Here is a 19,406-nt window from a genome sequence, read left to right as displayed (position 1 = left end):
GAAGGTTCTACTTCAGCTTACCCTTATCTTCCTCTTCTTACTTGCTTTACAAGCAACCAAAGGGCACTGTTCAGCACCGCTGTCTGTATTTAGAGTTGCACCTGGCAAACCAGGCAACATTGAGTATAATCTTAGTTTGGATATTTTCTTTAAAATTGAGCTGCGTCTGACAGATCTACCGAGTCTATTTCCAAACTGCTGATGTGGTCGATATATTTCTTGACACTAAACAAGGTTTTAAAGGGAATGCAGCAAGCAATGCACTATGGTAGATTTTTTCCCCACTGCAGCATTCTGTCATTTCGCTCTTGCATTACTTGTTCAGTTTCTTTTTCTCAAGGAACAGCATACTTGCTTGTTTTTCCCCTGAGACTGCTGCAAATCATTAATCCTACTGTATTAAACTTGCATTATCAGCTAATCTTGAAAATCCCGAACTTTCTTGCTTACAAGAAAGAACACAAAATTAGTAAAATAATTGTGTTTTAGTGATCAACGTTAGTACATTTTGGTAGTCCTACAGCGCTAATAAACACTGTTCTTTGCCAAAATGAAATGTCTGTTTCCTAATATTAATACAAAAAAGCATTGTTAGCAGAAATTTTAAAGTTTATCTTTTAGGGTACAGTGATGAGTATATGATTATGTAGTCTCAGCATGTATATCTCAAAAGGGATAACATTTTAGAAACACACAGAAATACCGTTTACATTGTTTTTGATTATTTAAAGGCAAGTCAAAGTTGTATAGGAGGTACAGAAAATGAGTGGTGGAAGGTGGCCTTTCACACTTTAAAGAGAACAGGTCACTTTTACTTAAGAGCTATAATGGAAAAAATGGAAAATGGGAATCAGTTTTGTGCGACCATTTGTAATGAATGGATTTTCTGTGGGGACTGAGAAATAAAATAGTGGGTAGTTCATCTCTAAAGTTTAAATGATTAGTCACTTTTGTTACTGATACTATGTTAGGACAGCTGGACAGACTGCGAGATTAAATTGAATTAATGATCCAAATTGAATAAACAAAAACTAATATGAAAGATAGATTAAGTAGTTTCTTGTGGGAAGGGATTTATATGTGTCATTAAAATACTACCACAAATAAAAGTTTCTTGGAGGTTCCTTTCAAAATGTAAACCTATAATTTATTATGCAAGATCTCTAGCACGTAACTCCTGAATACTGCCCGAGTACATCCTATCTGTTTCTAGTACTGGGTATACATTTACCAACTTGATATATTGACTGTAGTCTCTTTGGAAGAGAAATTACATTGGAGAGTTTAGGCCAGTTTTATAATGCAATTAAAAATGTGGAATCAAAACATTTCTCAGGCAAACTCGTCCACTTTACTGTCATACATAACTGTTTTCCATGATAAGAGTTAATTTGAGAGAATTTGATCTTAATGTGCTGTATAAATCCTGATGCCTTGAATTAAAAGGAAGGGTAAGTTTCATTTTCTACTGCCAAGCACCTTGTTTTTATCTTGATGGCTCTACATTTCAGCTGGCACCATTATTTCAGCAAGATGATTTCAGATAGAGGTCATCTTCAGGTTTTATTCCTTAAATAAATGTAAACATTGTTTTTGTAAGTTACATACACAGTCCTGGTAGAACTTTCCCTGGCTGAACACTTACCAGGCTGTTGTGTAGGGCTTCACACACTGGGCCCTTGTGCTCTTGAGTCTCCCATGGACTGAGAGAGGCTGCAACACTGTTTCTTTCCTTGGCCTCTCAAGCACATTTCCTGGGCATATGCACTCTGTCCTTTACCCGTCCATGGATATGGGAGCATACAACCCAGTTGCCCTAGGCATCAGGACCAGTGTTGGCCGGCTCCTCAGTAGCTTAAGCAAATTCTGTCCCAGAACTCCAACACTGTGAGTGCTCTGGGTTTACAGTTTTTCCCTTTAGGGTTACCTAATAGGTGAAGCAGGCAGAAACACAGGTAGGTTCCCTGCCTCAGTTTCCTCACCACTCTCGAGTACTCTCTGGGCTTAGGACAGAGGCTTCTGGTGTGTCCAGATCCTTCTTCTGAGCTCTTGGCACCTGCTCAGGGTGGACTGATTTAAATCGAAGTGACTTAAACTCCCTTCTTCGGTTCCTCCTAATTTTCTCAAACAAAATTAACTTAGATGGAAACTGTCTTTTTGTGATCTTAGCTCAAAGGTATCGCGCGTGTGTCTGTGTGCGCAAAATCTATTTAGCCAGTTTTGAGTGATGGAGAGGTGGGGGAGAAAAATAATGTTTCTGTATGCCACGAATTTACTAAAAGCGTGAACATTTTTTCCTCCATATATGGTTCATTTTCTAGATCTCCCTGAGTTCTAAGAAGCATCTTTTATGAGAAATGTTTGCTCGGTAGGTTGTGCTAAAATGTTTAGTTTCCCACATATGCAGTAGGTTTAGATTTTTTTTGTTACCTTTCCCCATTCATCTTAAGGTGTTAGTACAAATTGCAGTTACTTGTGCTGCTCTCTTGAAAGCACCTAGAGAGAGCCAACTCCTGCAGCAAAGCACAAGAACATGTAGCCTGTTCAGCTGAATGGCAGCAACAGCTTAAAATAATATCTTAAAAGGCTACAGCTTTTTCAGAAGGCAGAGTCCAGGGAGAGCTTGTTCTCCCATCCAGCCCCTAGCAACATGAAATATCTTTGGAATATGTTTGCAATGAACTTCTCTGATCTTGGACTCTGTTGCATGTCTATATCAGCCTATTGACATAAGTAAAAATAATTGGTTCTAAATTAAATCTTTCTGTAATTCATGGGCTCCTGGACTATGAGGGAAAGGATGAAAAAAGTGGCAAGTTGGAGGTAGGTGAAGATGTTGCTGTTACACTGAGAACAGGTCGGAATAAATATGAAAGTTAAAAGAGAGGCAAAGGTTAAGTCTTCATGTTGTATGTTTTGGTTGTAAATTATTTGACTTGGGGGCCTTGTGTTACTGTCTATAAACTTCCATGCACATCTGTGGGACTATTCTAATGAAACAGGAAAGGGAACTCTCTTGAGGAGCGTGGTGGAAGTGGGGTATATTTCTTGTCTTATACAATACATTCATCACACTCTTAAAGAGCATTGAATTCCTGCTCTTAAGACACATTTTTTTCTCTGAATCATTAGGGCCTATAGGCATTTTCCTTCTTGGTGTATAAGGTGTTCAATGGAATGACTGGAGGGTAGGGTAGCTCTTCAGCTTTTCTGCTGAACAGATTTTGTTCTAATGAATTTGTTCCATTGATGATGTTAGTGTCAGTTAGACATAGGCGCAGTGCAAGCAAACCTGGTGAAATTCTCCATAGATTGCTTTGTGTTTAGCGCCTATGATTAATAGAAATGATTAATCACCTTATCAAAACTTAATCCAGACTGATATGCTTTGGCTGGTCAGCTGGTCATGTGAATGCCTGTGAGAATAAAATTAATGCATTTAAATATAGTCTCCACTTGAGATATTCTTGAGTTTCTTATGAACAGAGATTCCATGTGTCCTTTTTTTTCTTCTGTCTTTACACTTGACTATCCAGAAGCGCTAGTATCTTAATAATGACGTTAAATTATTTGTTGGGTTAGTTTTTATTAAAAACTATTTAAAAGCAGAGCTTACATCCAATTCTTTAAAGTTAAATCCCTCTGACTTTCCCCTTTTGAAATGTATGGTATAAGTAAAGAAGTATCCTTTAATGCATCCTCTGTTTATCTTTGTCTCTTTTGCTGACTGGAGTTAGCAAAAGATGTGCTAGAGAAGCAGTCTAAAACATAGCAGAGACAGAGAATGCTACTGGGAACCGGGAACTCTTCTGAGTCCATTCCATCACATTAACTCAATTATGTCAGTGACCTTGTGAAAGTCACTTAATCAAACTGTTCTTTCTGTTTGCTTTCTTACCTAAAGAGTCCTGAGAATTAATTTATATTAGTACAGCACATCTGGGGGACAGAATCCCAGAATTATCTAACACTCTCACTGGGTGAATCCGTTATAGTGTTAGGCAATCAGTCTAAATCTGAGTTTGGATTGTGAGGAAGTAGAACCAGGATTTCTTACATCAAAGTCTGTTCTTGAGAATAAAGCCAAGTTCCAAACTGAGTTTTGTTTTCTGAGTGCTTGTCTGCATAGTGAAGTGTGCAAGCATGATTAGACTGCTATAGCTATTTGGCACTCCCTGTGTGAAGATTCTTATTCATGGAGAATGGGTGGCTTTTTCTAGCTTAGTTTATACTGGTTCCGAAGTGAAATACACTAAACCAGAAAAAGTTATTCTGATTCCAGGTTAGTGTTCGCATGGAGAATTAATTATAATTATAGCAGTAAATTTCCTTATGTAACCCAGCCTTAAGATTTTAACAGCATTAGCTTTGTTTGATAGTGTAAAATGAAATCCTCAATGTGGCACATTCCTAAAGCACATTCCTACATCAATACTTTGAGAACACAGATGCAGAATATACACATTATTTCATTAAATCTGGTAATATAAAAATATAAGGAGAGCTTGCATAACACAACCACAGTGAAAGTCCGCTTCAGTGTTGTTTTTTTCACATTACTCTGAAGGATTTGTATTTACCTCTCGCGCTTACTCAAAAAGGGACCTTTTTGCAGGTATCTCCGTGCTGATGATCCCAAATCCGCGCACTGAAAATTTTGCCTAAATATGAAGTAATAAATTTGATAAAATTTTGCATAAAACACAGCAATTATGAGAACATATATATGGCTTAATTCTGATTTAGCACTTGCATTAGATAATGGCATAATAGATAAGGTTCCTTTATTAAATACAGATTTAATGATAAAAGTATTAGGATTTTTTTCCTGTTGAACTACATACTGGCTAATGTCCTACCCAAGTGACTACTGTTTTCTAAATACACAGTGCGCAAATACCTTATGGACCATTTGGGTCTATATGAAAGAAAACAAGTTGTGAAGTTACACCGAAGAACTAATGAGCTCACTGGGGATATGAGGGAGGGGCATGGTGTGTTTTTTCTCAGATGAACCGTGTCTTTTTGGCAGATACTTATTTCCTTTCTGTAGTGCTAATGATAAGCATACTTTTCAATATAAATTCTGCTGTTCTGACACAAGTTTAGGCCTGGTCTCCACACCGATTTTGTATCGGTACAACTAAGTTAGAGTGTGACTTTTCTTTTTTTAATTCATTTATTTTTGTTGAAATAGTTATCCTAGTATAATCTCTAGTGTGGACACAGTTATGCTGGTATAAAAATGCTTATATTGGTGTAGCTTATTCCCCTTCACGTACTGGAATAAGCTATTACCGGTATAATGTTGTCTGTATGAAGTGGTGATGTACTGCTTTTAAATGTACCTTATAATTAAATCGGTACAGTTTTTGTTTGTAGATAAGGCTTTGTTATCTAGGATTGAACAAAGTTTCAGAGGGCTGGAGTTGTTTGCTCCAGGAAGCCTGATTAAGTCTTTGGGGGTTTTAAAATTTGGTTGAAAAAATGTATATAAAATGGTTTTAGTGATGTGTGCAAGCAACCCTCAAAACAAAACAAAAAGTTGTCCATTGAAATGTATCTGTCTCTTAGAAGCACATTGGACTATCTGTTTTTAAATGGACTTGTGTGTTGTCTTGTATCTCAGAAACTGACAAGTAGAGTGGTGCTTGACTATTACAGTCTGGGTAGAAGGCAGCATAGTAGTATATTTTCATAAGGTGGGTAGAAATGCAGTAGAAAAAGTTCAGAGGATATATTCTGTAATTTTTTGCAACTGAAAAATACTAAGAGTGCCATCTTCTGGATAAGACAGCGTTGCTTACCTTGACTGGATCAGTTAGTATTCATGAGGTAGGGTGAGGACAAATTTCAGTACCAGAAAGTTCCAGACCAAAAAAAAATCATATTATAACATGCTTGTATTTTAAACAGGCTAGTTCCAAATAAATATTGTTAAGTCTTCAGTTTGTATTTGTATAGGTCCAGCTAAAAAGTAAATGAATTGTTAGTATTTCTGTTAATGCAGATACAACATTTTTCTCTTGCCAAGTAGATTTAGTGATTGTATTCTGAAAAATATTGGGAAATCCATTTAGATTGGGAAGGGTCATGCCTCCCCCAATATAAAACGTAACTAGAATATCAAATACAATATTGCACAATTTGTTGAGTCCGTTGTTCTAAGTTAGGTGTTAAATACCTTTGTTAGAGAATTGATTAAATCAATAGATAAATTTTCTTTTGTTTCTCTAATTCAATCTTGGTATAAAAATCTAGTAGTTAATTTTATTGCATAGTGTGTTCTCTATACTTGGGAAATTTGGAATTTTTATACATTGTTATCTTGTGTGCCTGGGAACAATTCCACTGACAGGTGTCTTAGTTGAAGGTATATTTTCCAGCAGTCAGGATTAAATTGGTTGACCTGTTGTTTCTGGTAACTTAAATTAGGCAGATAAACAACTTAATGTTCTTATGTATGAAAAAGCACATTAGATATTTTTAGTTGTATTAACATCGTTGCCTGTCAGACCTGTCATCACTGCCATAAGCTTCTAGTTGTTTAGTTTTAAAGGTAAGCTAAAGCCGCTAAATATCTGAGAAGGACAAACAAAAATAGCCCTGTGACCTTTAACACTGTAGTGTCTTTGAATTAAGTGCCTTATTGTTCATGCAACATTCTTTAAGATGGAATAAAGGTGTCAGTTCTTTTTTTAGATACTGAAGTTAATCATTAAAGCTGAGTCTCAAATTACTATTACTCAGCCTAAATTTGCTAGTAAAATTTAGTCTTTGTGTGATTTTTCATTCTGTACTATTTTTATCTGTAAAATGAAACCGTAAAATAACAGGTAACTGAAACTGTTGAATGGGGGTTGATGTGCAGCCTTCTGGGTGCTATTTGTTATCTGGAGGCTTTCTACTAAAGATTCTCTGCCTTTAGCTATGCAGTATAGTACATTTGAAAATTGCTTAATGATACAAAAAATTAAACTGTTTACAAGTTTAATTACTGTGATCAATATTTTTCACAGATAGCATGAACAGTGCATAGCATATTTCTACAATGTATTATTTCAAAGTAATTTAGAACAGAAAGTTGCTCAGGTTGGATTTTATAGGGTTTTTTTTCCAGTTCCTGGAAAAGATGATTTGTCAATTTAGTGGGAGTTTTTAACTAGTCTTTCATTCTTTATAGCTTGTGTTTGTGTTGAAAGTTAGTAAAACATCACATGCATTAAATGGAAACTTATGCATGGATTGACAATGATTGATTTGTGTAGTTCTGTAAGTGTTCATAATAGTTTATATGTAAAGCCTAACTTTGATCTAAACTCTGCTTAGTCTCTAATATGAGTATGTAGAATAAAGTGCTAAAACATGAAGTTTTATCTTTAGGTTTCCCTATGGGCCTTTCTGTTGATAAGAAAATGCTGTGAGGGCTAGTAACGAGAACAGCCGAGAGAAGCAGTATGTTTATTACCCTTCCCTTTTGTATCGCCTCACCTAGTTCCCCTCCTTCAGTTCCCCTCCTTCATTGTGGGTCTGCGTAGCAGCTAAATGTAATTCCCATTGGCTGAGGCTTTGGTGGGAGGGGTAAGTGGTTTTGTTTTTCTCTGCCTGTATGATCTCACTCTTACTTGCCTCTGAACTTAAAGCTGTAGGTTCTTTTCAGTTTCACCTTGCATAGAGGATTGTTTACATTCAGTTTCCTTTGCTGTGCCTTATGAAAGTAACTGTTAGCTTTGGTTGCTCAGACCTCAACATACAAAGTTATTAACACAAAGGATTCTATTGTATTTCTTTTAACAGACTTTTTTAACTGGAATAAACACCTTTTGGGAGACAGATCTTCTACTTCTGAACTGCCTTCACCATTGCCACATTGTTTTATCTAATGTGCTACAAGGATGAGCCCAGCATTTGGAGCTATGGAAGTGGAGCACTATGCCAAGGGAGTCCTGCTCGAGCCTTTTGTCCACCAGGTTGGGGGTCACTCCTGTGTCCTCCGGTTTAATGACAAGACCATCTGTAAACCCCTCATCCAGAGGGAACACCAATTCTATGAGACTCTCCCAACAGAAATGCGTAAATTCACTCCACAGTATGAAGGTATGTTATGAAACCTTAGAAAGGGGTTGGGCTTTTTCTCTTTTGTGAATCCAAGTGTGCTCTGTTTCCTCTAAAATCTCTTCTGTGCGGAAGAGATTTTAGGGGTTTTCTTTTCATGTATTTTGATGTTGTCTGAGCCAGGCTGTGGAGATGCAGGGTGGAGATGCTTGCCAGTGGGTCTTTGGGCTGACTAACACAGCATTAGAGTAGAGCAACTCTGCTGGTGACAGCCCATATATCTCCCTTAGGCACAGACAGGTAAGTAGTTAACAGCTTGTAAATGTTCTCAGTAATACTTTCATTTTTATTTCTGATTTTAATTTTTTTTTATTATTATTATTTTGTTGCCTCTTGTTTAATGTGTGTCTTCAGGGGCTGGGTAAGATTGCCTGAATACATGTTTTGTGGAAGTTTAGCTGTATTGTTTTGTGTTTTGGGTTGTCCTCTAACTCTCGTATATTAATCACTATATCTAATGTCAGCATAGCAAAGAAAGTTGAAAAGTATCTTGTTAAACATTTGCAGTTTGTTTCTGCCCTTAAGGAAACGAAAATTCCTGGCATTTAGATAGGCAAGGATCAAGTAGCCGTGATGAGGCTGAGTCAGATGGTATGTAGGAGTGGAAATTCCAGTTCTTTTAAGCATTGCACTAGTTAAACAAAATGCTTCTCTCTTTGTGGGGTATTCCATTAACTGCTGTCTGGTGATTAATTGATAAAATAAGTCTGAAGCATTTATTCATTTTCAATTGCTTTTTAAAGCATTTTAGACTTGAACACTGAGTAAGGGTGGCCAAGTGTCTTTTGATATTGATTGTAAAATTGGAGGAGGACTTCAGAGAAGATGTTTCAAAGTTATATTGTTTGAATGTTCACATACTTGCTGAGAGGTTTGAACACATCTTATTAAAAGCTCTTTTGGAATTGTTGAAGAAAATGTGGTCTATAAATGATACTTTACAAAATGTTGTAGAACAATTGTACTAGTATATGTGGTTTTTCTTTTTTGGGGGAGTGTGGGAGGGATTTAGGGGTAAGGGGGCCTCATTTGGTCCATCTCTGTTGTTTTTTCCAGGATAAAGCCAAAGGCCATTTGCTAGCTGGCTCCCCCATTTTTTCCTGTAGTCCTTTCCTATGTGGCAGCAGGACTGTCAGTCAGAGCTTCTGCACTCCCTACCCCAGCTACTGTAGGTCCCAGAACCGCCTGCCCTGCTCAGAAGTGCCAATCTCTCGCCGAGAACTCTCCCCTCCGGCCGAGTGATGTGCTGCAAGAACTGTGCAGATTGATTGATTTGAGGATAAAGAGAAAGGACTGAGAAAAAAAAATAAAAAAACATTCAGCCAGTTGTTACGGCTTCTTCGATAATCATTGAAACTTTCTAATATGGCACTGGGGGCAACCCTATCAGAACTTTCCTCTAAGACTCTTAATATACAATGCAGTGTTCTAGAGACGTTTGAGATGAGGAGGAAAAAATGCTTTCGAGGTTCACCATGTTTCTATGTACTGCAATCAGATTTGCTTTGTATTGCTTTTTGTTCTTTATTTCACAAGACTGCTGCATAACCAACATCAATAAAATATATACCCCAAAAAGGGGGGGGGGGGAGTGTAAAATTAAACGTGGTGATTCTGAGTGGAAGCCTTTGAACTAGTATCTGTTGTAATGTGTGACGTTTTTCTTGTTTTGCTCTGCTTGCAAGCCTTTCCTTGCCCTTGGAATCTATTAACCCGCAAAAAAATCTGGATAAATGCTTTTTGCTTTGCTGTCATGCAAAACTTAAAGCTTTTGGTGTTTCTATGCAGGTTATTTTTCACTGCAAGATGTAAATATAAAATGTTTTACATCTCTCCTAGGGTCAGACCAGTCAGACTTTTTTTTAAATTAATAAAATTTTTCAATAATTGAAATCGTCTCCTGTTATTATTTGATTCCTATTTGACTCTGTGCATCAGAGAGAGAAAAATCTCTTCTGTCACTATTGTTTTGTCTACATGATAAATTGTCTTCTCTGTGAGGTGTCATTTTGTCTAGATGTTTTGATATTTGTTAGGTTGACAGATGAGTTTTGGCCTGTGGCAAGATAAAAACTAAGGACCTGGGTAAGAGAAAAACCAAAAGTTGCTATATTCTTCGTGTAAAATCATGTTGCATAAAGTGTTTGCGTGTCATTTCAATGATTGCTAACTGGTCATCTCCTTTCTTTCCCCAGGCGTGGTGTCGGTGAGCTTTGAAGAGGATGAAGATGGAAATCTGTGTCTAATAGCCTATCCATTAAATGGGGACCATGATAATTTGGAAAGCATAGATAATTCTGACTGTGAACCCAAAAATAAGTTGTTACGGTGGTCTAACAAAAAGACTGTATTATTAGAAAATGACAAGATAACTAAGGAATGGGTCCGACAGCACAGGAAAGAGGAAAAAATGAAAAGGTAGGTCAAAAGGAAATGAGTGTAAAACTTTGAAACATAACCTCCATGTGTTTAATTTTATTCATATCTGTTCTGATGCAGATATGAATAAAATTAAATACATGGGGACTATGTTTCAATGCTAGTATGGAGGTTTTTATCCAGTCTTTCTGTTTCTTCTGCCATATGTCTCTTTCTCCCACTCTCATTTGTTTCTCTTCTTCTTCCACTGTGAAACACTTTCAGTAGCAGAAGTGGTTTCCATTCAGGCGAGTTTCATTTGAGCCCCTTCACAATTCTATCTTCTCAGTGGTCAGTCGAGGAAGGTTCTAGGATTCTGGTTATTTTCTAACTGTAGTGTCTGCAAAAGCATGACTGTGCAAGAGAAAAATTCAGCTATGCTGAATGAGTCTACTGGAATCTTTTGCATGGGTGAATGAGGAAAAATGCAATTAGAGGTAAAGCAGGATTCCTGGAAACCTGTTCCCAATTCAAATCCCCCGATCTGTGATATACTGTAGTGGCAGTTACCAGAGAGCTGTAACAAAATGGAAATCTGGAAAACTTCTAGCTGTGCCCTGCATACTCTAAGTAGTACAAGCAGATGAGGTATTCTGTAGATCTCATTACTGTTTGTTTCATAGGGTCTGTTGAAGTCTGCAAATATAAATTAGCATATAGTCAGATTGTGGAAGCAGATTTACAAAGTCTGAAATATCAGCAATGGGAATCTTGCCCGGACCCATGTATAATGAAGTAATGGATTTTGGTAGAAGTATTTTGAGATACATATGAATGGGCTAATTGAAAGCATTGAGTGGTTGAGAGTCAGCAGTGTATAATATGTAAAGCTTGAACAAATTATATCTTTTCCTTTTAAAAGTAGGGTACTTACTTTCTCCATTTGGCTTCTGACTTCTTACTTTTTTTGTTTTCTAGTCACAAATTAGAGGAAGAATTTGAGTGGCTGAAGAAATCTGAAGTCTTGTATTACAGTGTAGAGAAAAAGGGGAATGTCAGTTCACAGTTTAAGCATCATAACCCTTGGAGTATGAAATGTCACCAGCAGCAGTTACGGCGGATGAAGGAAAATGCAAAACATCGGAACCAATATAGTATCCTTTCTTGAAGTCTCTCCCACAACAGCAGAACAAGGAGGGATTCTGCTTTTCTTTTCTTAGCAAAGCCTCCCCCTCCCCCCCTCCCCCCCCCAAAAAAAGAAAAGGCCCAGCCCAGACTCTGTAGTTATAACACTGAGAATGGGATTATCTGAAACCATGGTTTGTCAGATAGAAGGTGACTATGAAGGGATCGTTACTCTGCCAGAATTTGGGCTTTCCCAACACTTAAACACATCTGTGCTGGGCAACTCAAGGAATCTACTTTAGTATGAGTCTCTGTTAGTGGAAAAATTTCCAGCATCCTAGGTGAAGTGATCACTGACTAGACAGGTTTACTAATGCATGAGTTTAGAGGTGTGGAGTTCTGCTGCTTCTTTCCTTGGCATGAGCAGTTATGAGATTTGTTGCATATATTAGGATGATGTCAAAGGATTTAGCCTCAACTCCCCCACCCTCACAATTCCAAAAATGTATCTTCTCAGATTTTTTTTTTTTTAAGTATGAGGGGATTGTTTTTTAATTAAAGTAGTCAAATGTGGAACATTTTGATTCCTTGAGTGAGAAAATAGCAGTACTTTTGAAAACTTTTTTTATACAGGCTAGTCCTTTGCTGCCAGCAGCTTCCTAATTTCAGCTAATTTTTTAGTGAAAGCAAACTGAACCTAAAATATTATCTGGGTTTATAACTGAGAAAAGATGAAAATCCTTAGTAAATGCAGGCTCCTAAAAGCAGAAGCAGATTATACTAATTGGCTCTGAGAGTGTAGGATTGATCATGTGATGGAAAATGAGATTTCCTTGTTCTGTTAGTGCCAGTGCAGCCATCAGAGCACGCACTCTTAACTCTAGTAAAGACAAAAGGAGTCTATATGCCTGTGAACCTTTAGAGAAGTGGTAGACAGCCCGCTGGTCGGAAGCCGCCCATCAGGGTAATCCGCTGGCAGGCCATGAGACAGTTCGTTTACATTGACCGTCCGCAGGCATGGCCACCTGCAGCTCCCAGTGGCCATGGTTTACCATTCCTAGCCAATGGGAACTGCGGGAAGCGGTGGCCAGCACATCTCTGTAGTCTGCGCCGCTTCCCACAGCTCCTGTTGGCTAGGAATGGCGAACCACAGCCACTGGGATCTGTGGTTGGCCGTGCCTGTAGACGGTCAATGTAAGCAAACTGTCTCGCAGCCCACCAGTGGATTACCCTGACAGGCCACAGGTTGCTCACTGCTGCTTTAGAGTGATGTTGGTTCTCTTCCATAATAAGGCACAAAGAACCTTGAATACATTCTGCTTGCAACTGGCACGGATGCTGTAAAGATCTTAAGACCTACATGCTTAGGGAAGGGAATCTTGTATGTGAAGAGTTTGGGTGATTGGATCACTAAAAATGTGTATGCATAAACGTAATTAACCTGTTAGAAACATGTAGAACGATTAATGCAAATAGAATTCTCCCAGGGGTTAGCCTCACAAGTGCTAAGTTCCTAGCTAGATAATTTAATGGGCCCCTATTACCATAGTATCTGAGGTCTTCCCAAATATTTATGAATTTATCCTCATAACCCCTTTGTGACAGAAGGAAGTGTTATCCCCTCATTTTAGAGATGAGGACCCAAGGCACAGAGAATTTTAGTGACTTTCCCAAGGTCATGAAAGGCAGAGCAGGAAATTGAATCCATATCTCGTGAATTCCAGTCCAGTGCCTTCATCACTAAAACGTTTTTCCTCCCTTTATGGAAATAGTGTCTGCTAGGTTTACTCAGTCCAGGGACAACTTAAAATTAGTCTGTGGATTGCCAGAATGTGGCCAGCCTTGTAAATAATGCAGCCCGTAGTGATTTTCATCTCTAATTTGGAGGTGCTTGTAGAGTGAGAGAGAGCAGTGCAAGCTGGAACCTATAGTCTCTTTGGACGACACATCCAATGAAAGACTAGGTCATGTGTAGTCTACTTTGTTTAATACAAAGTAGGTGTATCCTTTTGGTTCTTGCTAAGTTGCTAGCGCAGTCATGATTGGGCAAAGTTTGGATGCCCCTACTTTTAGCCGTTTCTCAGTTTTATTTTTTTAACTTTTGCTGACTGCTAAGAAATGCCACCACTACCTCCACTTGGAATGGGGCTGTCAGAATGCTTTTTAAAGCATTTCCTTATTTCTTTATTGTAAGGCTTTTTCCTTAACAAGTCAGAATTTATCTTGCTGGAAAATCTAACCTCCCGATACGAAGTGCCATGTGTGTTGGACCTTAAAATGGGAACCCGGCAGCATGGAGATGATGCATCAGAAGAGAAGAAAGCTAACCAGATCCGGAAGTGTCAGCAGAGTACTTCAGCAGTTATTGGGGTCCGAGTGTGTGGCATGCAGGTGAGTCTGAAATGGATTGCGGGTAGGGATGGGAATCAAACAGGCTATATTTGAAGAGACATTTTTTAAACACTTTCTACTCGTACCTTTTGTGGTTTGGTACTATTAGCAAAGACTCTAACTTTCTTCTGAAACAAGCCTTCATCTGCTCAGAATTGAGGAAAATATCTGCTTCCCAGAGTTACAAGTGTGATTCACTGGTAATAGTCGGAATGTGAGCTCAGTAATTTTCCAGCCAATCACAAACAAACTGCATTATCTTATTAAGATGGCAATAGGAAAATGAATTTTGTTGCTTTCTTAATCCATTGTATTCTTTGTATTTGTAGTTTTAGACATCTCCTTATTATCCAATCATCCCACTTCATGCCCCTACCCTTGAGAGGTCCTACCTTTCATTCACTTTTCTAACTGAAGGAAATTTGATGACTTTCTTCAGAGCACACCAGTGTCACTAATCAGTCAGAGGAGCGACTGCATAGCAACCTGCAGTTCTCCCTCTGCATCACAGTGTGTTTGTCCTGTGAGCTGGAGATCAGAAAACAAACCTGTCTTCTCTCACTGTGCATGGATCTTACTATTTGGCTGTCAGAACAACAGCAACAACTCTTATAGTTACTACTATCCTGGAGACTTGGAAAGTCTGGCTTCTTTTCACTGCCGAAAGTAAACTTTGTGTAATGTGCAAACAAGAAGTTGATCATTAAATATGAGTGATAAGATTGCAGTGCAGATACAATGAGGGAGCAGCTTAGGCTTTCATTTAAAGTAAAACCCTGCAGCTTGCATATCTCTGGCAACTGAGTGACTTGATTGAGTCCTAAGAAATGCCTTAACTGCTTCACTACAGCTCTAGTGGTGTTGAAGAGCCACCACTGCTGCTGTGAAGTGGAGTGAGGACTGTCCATTCTTCTCCTTCCAGCTTCTGTGTGGGAGAGTTAAGCCTCTTCCCATTCATCCGTAGATGTTGGCAGAGAGAGGGCATGTTTTTTTTTCCCAGTGGCCTTAGTAGGTGGAGAAAATGACTTCTCTACCCACTGCCATTCACAAATGTTCTGTATGGCAATGGACAGTTCTGTGGGGTACTTCCTTTTCCATCCAGTAGACTCCCCCAATGCCTGATGTGTTCGCTCAGCACTTCCTGCTCTGTTCGGGAAAGTGAGTATTCCTGTGACTGGCACTCGGCTCACCTAAACTCATGTATCGAGAACAGAGAACCTGTCAGCAGAGATGGACGGGGAGGAGTGCCACATTTGTTCACCACCATATTGGTGCTCAACTAGGATAAAGGTTCTGGTTTCTTGTTGCAGCCCATTTAGCGTGTGTGCCCTTCAGACATAGAGGCCTCTGCTGGAGAAACATACAGAGCTGTGGAGGGTGGTTGTTCGATTTACAGGTCTCTGCCCTGTAAATATAGACTCCACCTGATTTGTGGGTTTGATGTAAATGATGATCTCGGTTTGTAGGAAAAAGCAATGATTACTATTTGCTTAAAAATACCCTTTTCTTCTGTATGGGAGCTTGCTTCAGTGTTTCATATGGGAAATTGCTGTCATTCAGACTCCCAGCAGTTCTGGGAATAGGTTTGGTAAGGCTGCCAGCAGAGGCATGCAGTAGTTGCTAATGGAGTGAGTGATATGGAGTGGCTGCCCTACATGTTGTAACTTGACTTCAGAAATCTTGGCCTCAGCCTTCCTAATCTTACTTAAACTCTTCATCCGTTTTTTCAAAATGGAAAAGCTCAAGTCTAAGCCGGAGGAATTTTCAGTTTCCTTTGTGACTAGCAGTACCTCAGGTATTGGTGGGCCTGTGGTGGCTAGGATGCTTTCCCCTCGAACTGCATAAGAGCTGTTTTAAGAGACAAACACATCATCTTGGTAAAACTTTTTTTCTCTGCTGGGACGTTAATTTTTCTGGAGTATGATTCAGAGTTACCATTGCTGGCAATCCAACCATTCCTTTTGTTCCTCTCTCTCCTATACAGGTCTACCAGACAGGCACTGGCCAGTTAATGTTCATGAATAAATACCATGGGCGAAAGCTTTCAGTCCAAGGATTTAAAGAAGCACTTTACCAGTTCTTTCATAATGGCAAATACCTGCGCAGGGAACTCTTTGAACCAGTTATAAAGAAATTGACTGAACTCAAATCTGTCTTAGAAAAACAGGAGTCTTACCGTTTCTATTCCAGCTCCTTGCTGATAATTTATGATGGCAAGGAGTTGCAGGAAGTGACTGTGGACTCAGACCCAGAGGACTTAGAGGATCTCTCAGAGGAGTCTTCGGATGAATCAGCTGGAGCATATGCGTACAAGCCCACTGCTAGTACTGTTGATGTCCGTATGATAGACTTTGCCCACACGACCTGCAAGTACTATGGGGAAGATAGTGTGGTGCATGAAGGCCAAGACACAGGTTATGTTTTTGGACTTCAGAACTTAATAGGTATTATTAAAGAAATAAGAGACGAAAGCAGCGAATAAACAGTTTGAATGCACATCAGTAGAAAGCACTATAGTGACTCTTTGTATTCCAAAATTATTGGCCACTTTCTAGTGGTAGGAATCTTTACAGACTCTGTTGGGTTGGTCCCAACAGAGTCAGACTTGTTCAGCGGAGGGCATTTACTTACAATGGTGCTGGACCTAGCACTGGCAAATCTTGGTATCCTTATTTATTTTAACTCTTTCTTAAACATTCCATATTTGATTATTCAAATACCTCTGTTATCCCGGTGTGTATATGTTCCAATAAAATTCTTTTTGTTCATTGTAAATGATGATGGTGTCATTGCTGGTAATTAGGAAAGAGAATCAGAGTTCCCAGATCTTCCCAGTCATATAGTACAGAAACTGGATTTGATCACTGGATATTTAGGGGCAAATAATAAATTATCTTAAAAATATCCAAATAATTGTTTTTATAGTAATTCAGGATCTCATTACTATAAATCTCATGGGGGTAAATAGCCCCATTTGGATAGTTTGTACAATATTACCATAAAGATAAATTGAACCAAAGCATGAATAAGAACCCCTCAAAGGATTAACCTTCAGCTTAGTTTGAGTTCAGTCACAGCTATTGATGGATTGCTGCACAATATGAAAACCCATCCCCTAAAGGGCTTAAAATCTAATTTGAGACAAGATGCAATAAGCAAGTGTGACGCAGTGAGGGAAGACAAGGGGAACAAAGATCACCCAGTTTCAAATTAGCTATTGCACGATCTGATGATGCCAAATCATCTTCAGTTTTTAAAAATACATATCCGCTTTCCCCAATTATGTACAATCAAACCGACAAGGATTGGCTGATCTATCGTACATGTCACAGTAAAGGTGGCTCTTGAGGGATTTGAGGAAAGAGAGGGTAATGGCCTTATGGATCGATTCATGGACAGAGTCCCATGCACAGGGGGCAGCATGGAAGAAAAGGCTAAGGTGTTTATGTGGAAGCAGTTGACATACGTGCAGGTGAAGCCGGCATTGATGGCAGAGTAGATGAGGTGATGTGACAAGAGACAGAGCAGACAAGTGAAGAGATTAAACAAAGGGAGCGATGTTGGCAGAATGGGCCAGGAAGATGATCTTAGAAGTTGTATTCAAATGCATCAGAGGGGAGTGGGATGTATGTATTGGGAGAGAGGAGGATGTTGCAGTAGTCACAATGGAAGATTGGTTCTGCTATTCTTTGGTCTCTTATTGACACATTGATTTCCAGGCAAGGTGATTTCCAGGCAACACATTGAATCCCTGGGTGATGTTATGGTCCGCTATTCAAAGCCTACAAGTTGCTGATTTTCTTCTGACCATACTTACCTGTTTAAGGTCTGAGGCTGCTTAATATTCTGACAATGCTATTCTAAGTCTATTATAGAGGTGTACTAAGTCTTTCCTGTCAGTTGTTCTCATAGTTTTGGTTTCTTATAGTGGACGTCAGTTTTTGGCAGTAGTTACACATCAGTTCACGTTAAATTCCAACATGCAATTAACTTGTGGAACTCCTTGCTACACAATATTATTAAAGCCAAAAAAGCTTAACACGGTTCAAAAAAATTAGCATTTTTTACGTACAATGAGAATTCACACTTAGATGTGATTAAATAAAAATGTGTTGGATTTTAGGGTGTAACCCCTAACTTTGAACTGCCTATGATTCAGGAGCAACTTCCCTGATGGGCACGTTAGTCCATAGTTCACTACTGCATTTCTTGCATTTTCCTCTGAAGCATCTGGTACTGGCCACAGAAGAGATGCTGGATGTGATGGAGCACTGCTGGGCTGGTATAGGCCTCGCTGTTTCTGTGTAACTACCCACGACATCAGCATGAATACCAGATAAATGAACCCTAAATAACCTTTGCATTTTTCAATTTAAAAATGCTTTATAAGAATTAACCAATGAAATACTCCTCCACCTCTGTGAGGGATGTGAGAAAATAACGCAATGAGTTGAAATACCAAAGTGGGAGAGGATGGGTCACTCACTGCAAAGTGTTGCTGGCTTTTCAGCTTCATTTTTAATAGTGTTCTCATGTCTGTTAACAAACCAATGAAAAAGCTCTCTGCATGTGTTGCAGTCACCTGTCCTTGTGTATAATCATGCACCTTCTGCAGGTGTCATACTCCGCAGCCCAAGTTAACCTTGTCTATGCTCTTTCTAAAGTATGCAAGGTGAAAAGGAATTGGTAATGATTGACATTTCAGTCTGCTTTATTATACATGGACCTTACTGTGAACAAATATAATAGGTTCCCTCTCAAAGGAGTTGGGTCTAATGTAACTCAAGCATTTAGTGACTCCAGAATGAGCTTCACTTCACTTCAAGTGAATTCTCCCATGCTTCACTTCAAGCCAATTGAGGATCCCAGGCTGGAGACAAAAATGGTAGTGCACTAGTTGGCGATTTGGGTTCAGCTTTACTTGGATTTCAATGGTCTCATTTGACCACCACATGGCCAACAGTCTCCGATGAAGGGAGGCTTTGGACCTAATGTAACAGGAACAGTGCTGGTCAGAACTGGAGTACTTTGGCGGTGGGGAAGTGGAAAGGATCTCATGTAGCACCTGCCTATAAGGTAATAGTGCTATTAATCCATCACTTTTATCAGTGTCACCTGTCTTATGGTTATATAGATAACATACCAGGATTGCAATGCAGACAAACACAATTGGAGGAGGAAATGCAGATCAAAGGAACTTCCTGGACATGAAGGAATTGTGGGTGGGCGTGGAAAATGGCATGACTAACACCTGTGTCATTTTAAAAGGCAAAACCAGAGTGTCCCAAGGGGAAAAATGTATTCTACAGGTTTGGTTAAAAAATATATAGCCAGTATATTGAGCTGGGCATCTCCTTTTGGGATGGCTGGAAGGGGAAGACTGTGTTACTCACTTTTTTTAATCCTAAATCATGTTG

General features: G+C 39.0%; 1 protein-coding gene across 2 annotated transcripts in view; it reads left to right on the top strand.

Annotated features, from left to right (window-relative positions):
- IP6K2 (inositol hexakisphosphate kinase 2) overlaps nucleotides 1–16,764 on the top strand; it is a 33,567-nt gene extending 16,803 nt beyond the window's left edge. For both annotated transcript variants that reach the window (XM_048857540.2, XM_048857541.2), the window contains 5 exons: nucleotides 7,798–8,097; nucleotides 10,311–10,533; nucleotides 11,452–11,627; nucleotides 13,814–13,989; nucleotides 15,974–16,764. In XM_048857540.2, coding sequence (XP_048713497.1) covers nucleotides 7,896–8,097; nucleotides 10,311–10,533; nucleotides 11,452–11,627; nucleotides 13,814–13,989; nucleotides 15,974–16,471 — 1,275 coding nt within the window. In that variant the 5' untranslated portion in view covers nucleotides 7,798–7,895 and the 3' untranslated portion in view covers nucleotides 16,472–16,764. The remainder of the gene's footprint in view (nucleotides 1–7,797; nucleotides 8,098–10,310; nucleotides 10,534–11,451; nucleotides 11,628–13,813; nucleotides 13,990–15,973) is intronic.
- Nucleotides 16,765–19,406: the final 2,642 nt, after the last annotated feature.

Source organism: Caretta caretta, chromosome 7 (genome assembly GCF_965140235.1).
Source record: "Caretta caretta isolate rCarCar2 chromosome 7, rCarCar1.hap1, whole genome shotgun sequence".
In the NCBI taxonomy this organism is placed as follows: Eukaryota; Metazoa; Chordata; order Testudines; family Cheloniidae; genus Caretta; species Caretta caretta.
Note: the sequence above shows the minus strand (reverse complement) of the source record. Positions and strands in the feature narration are given on the sequence as shown.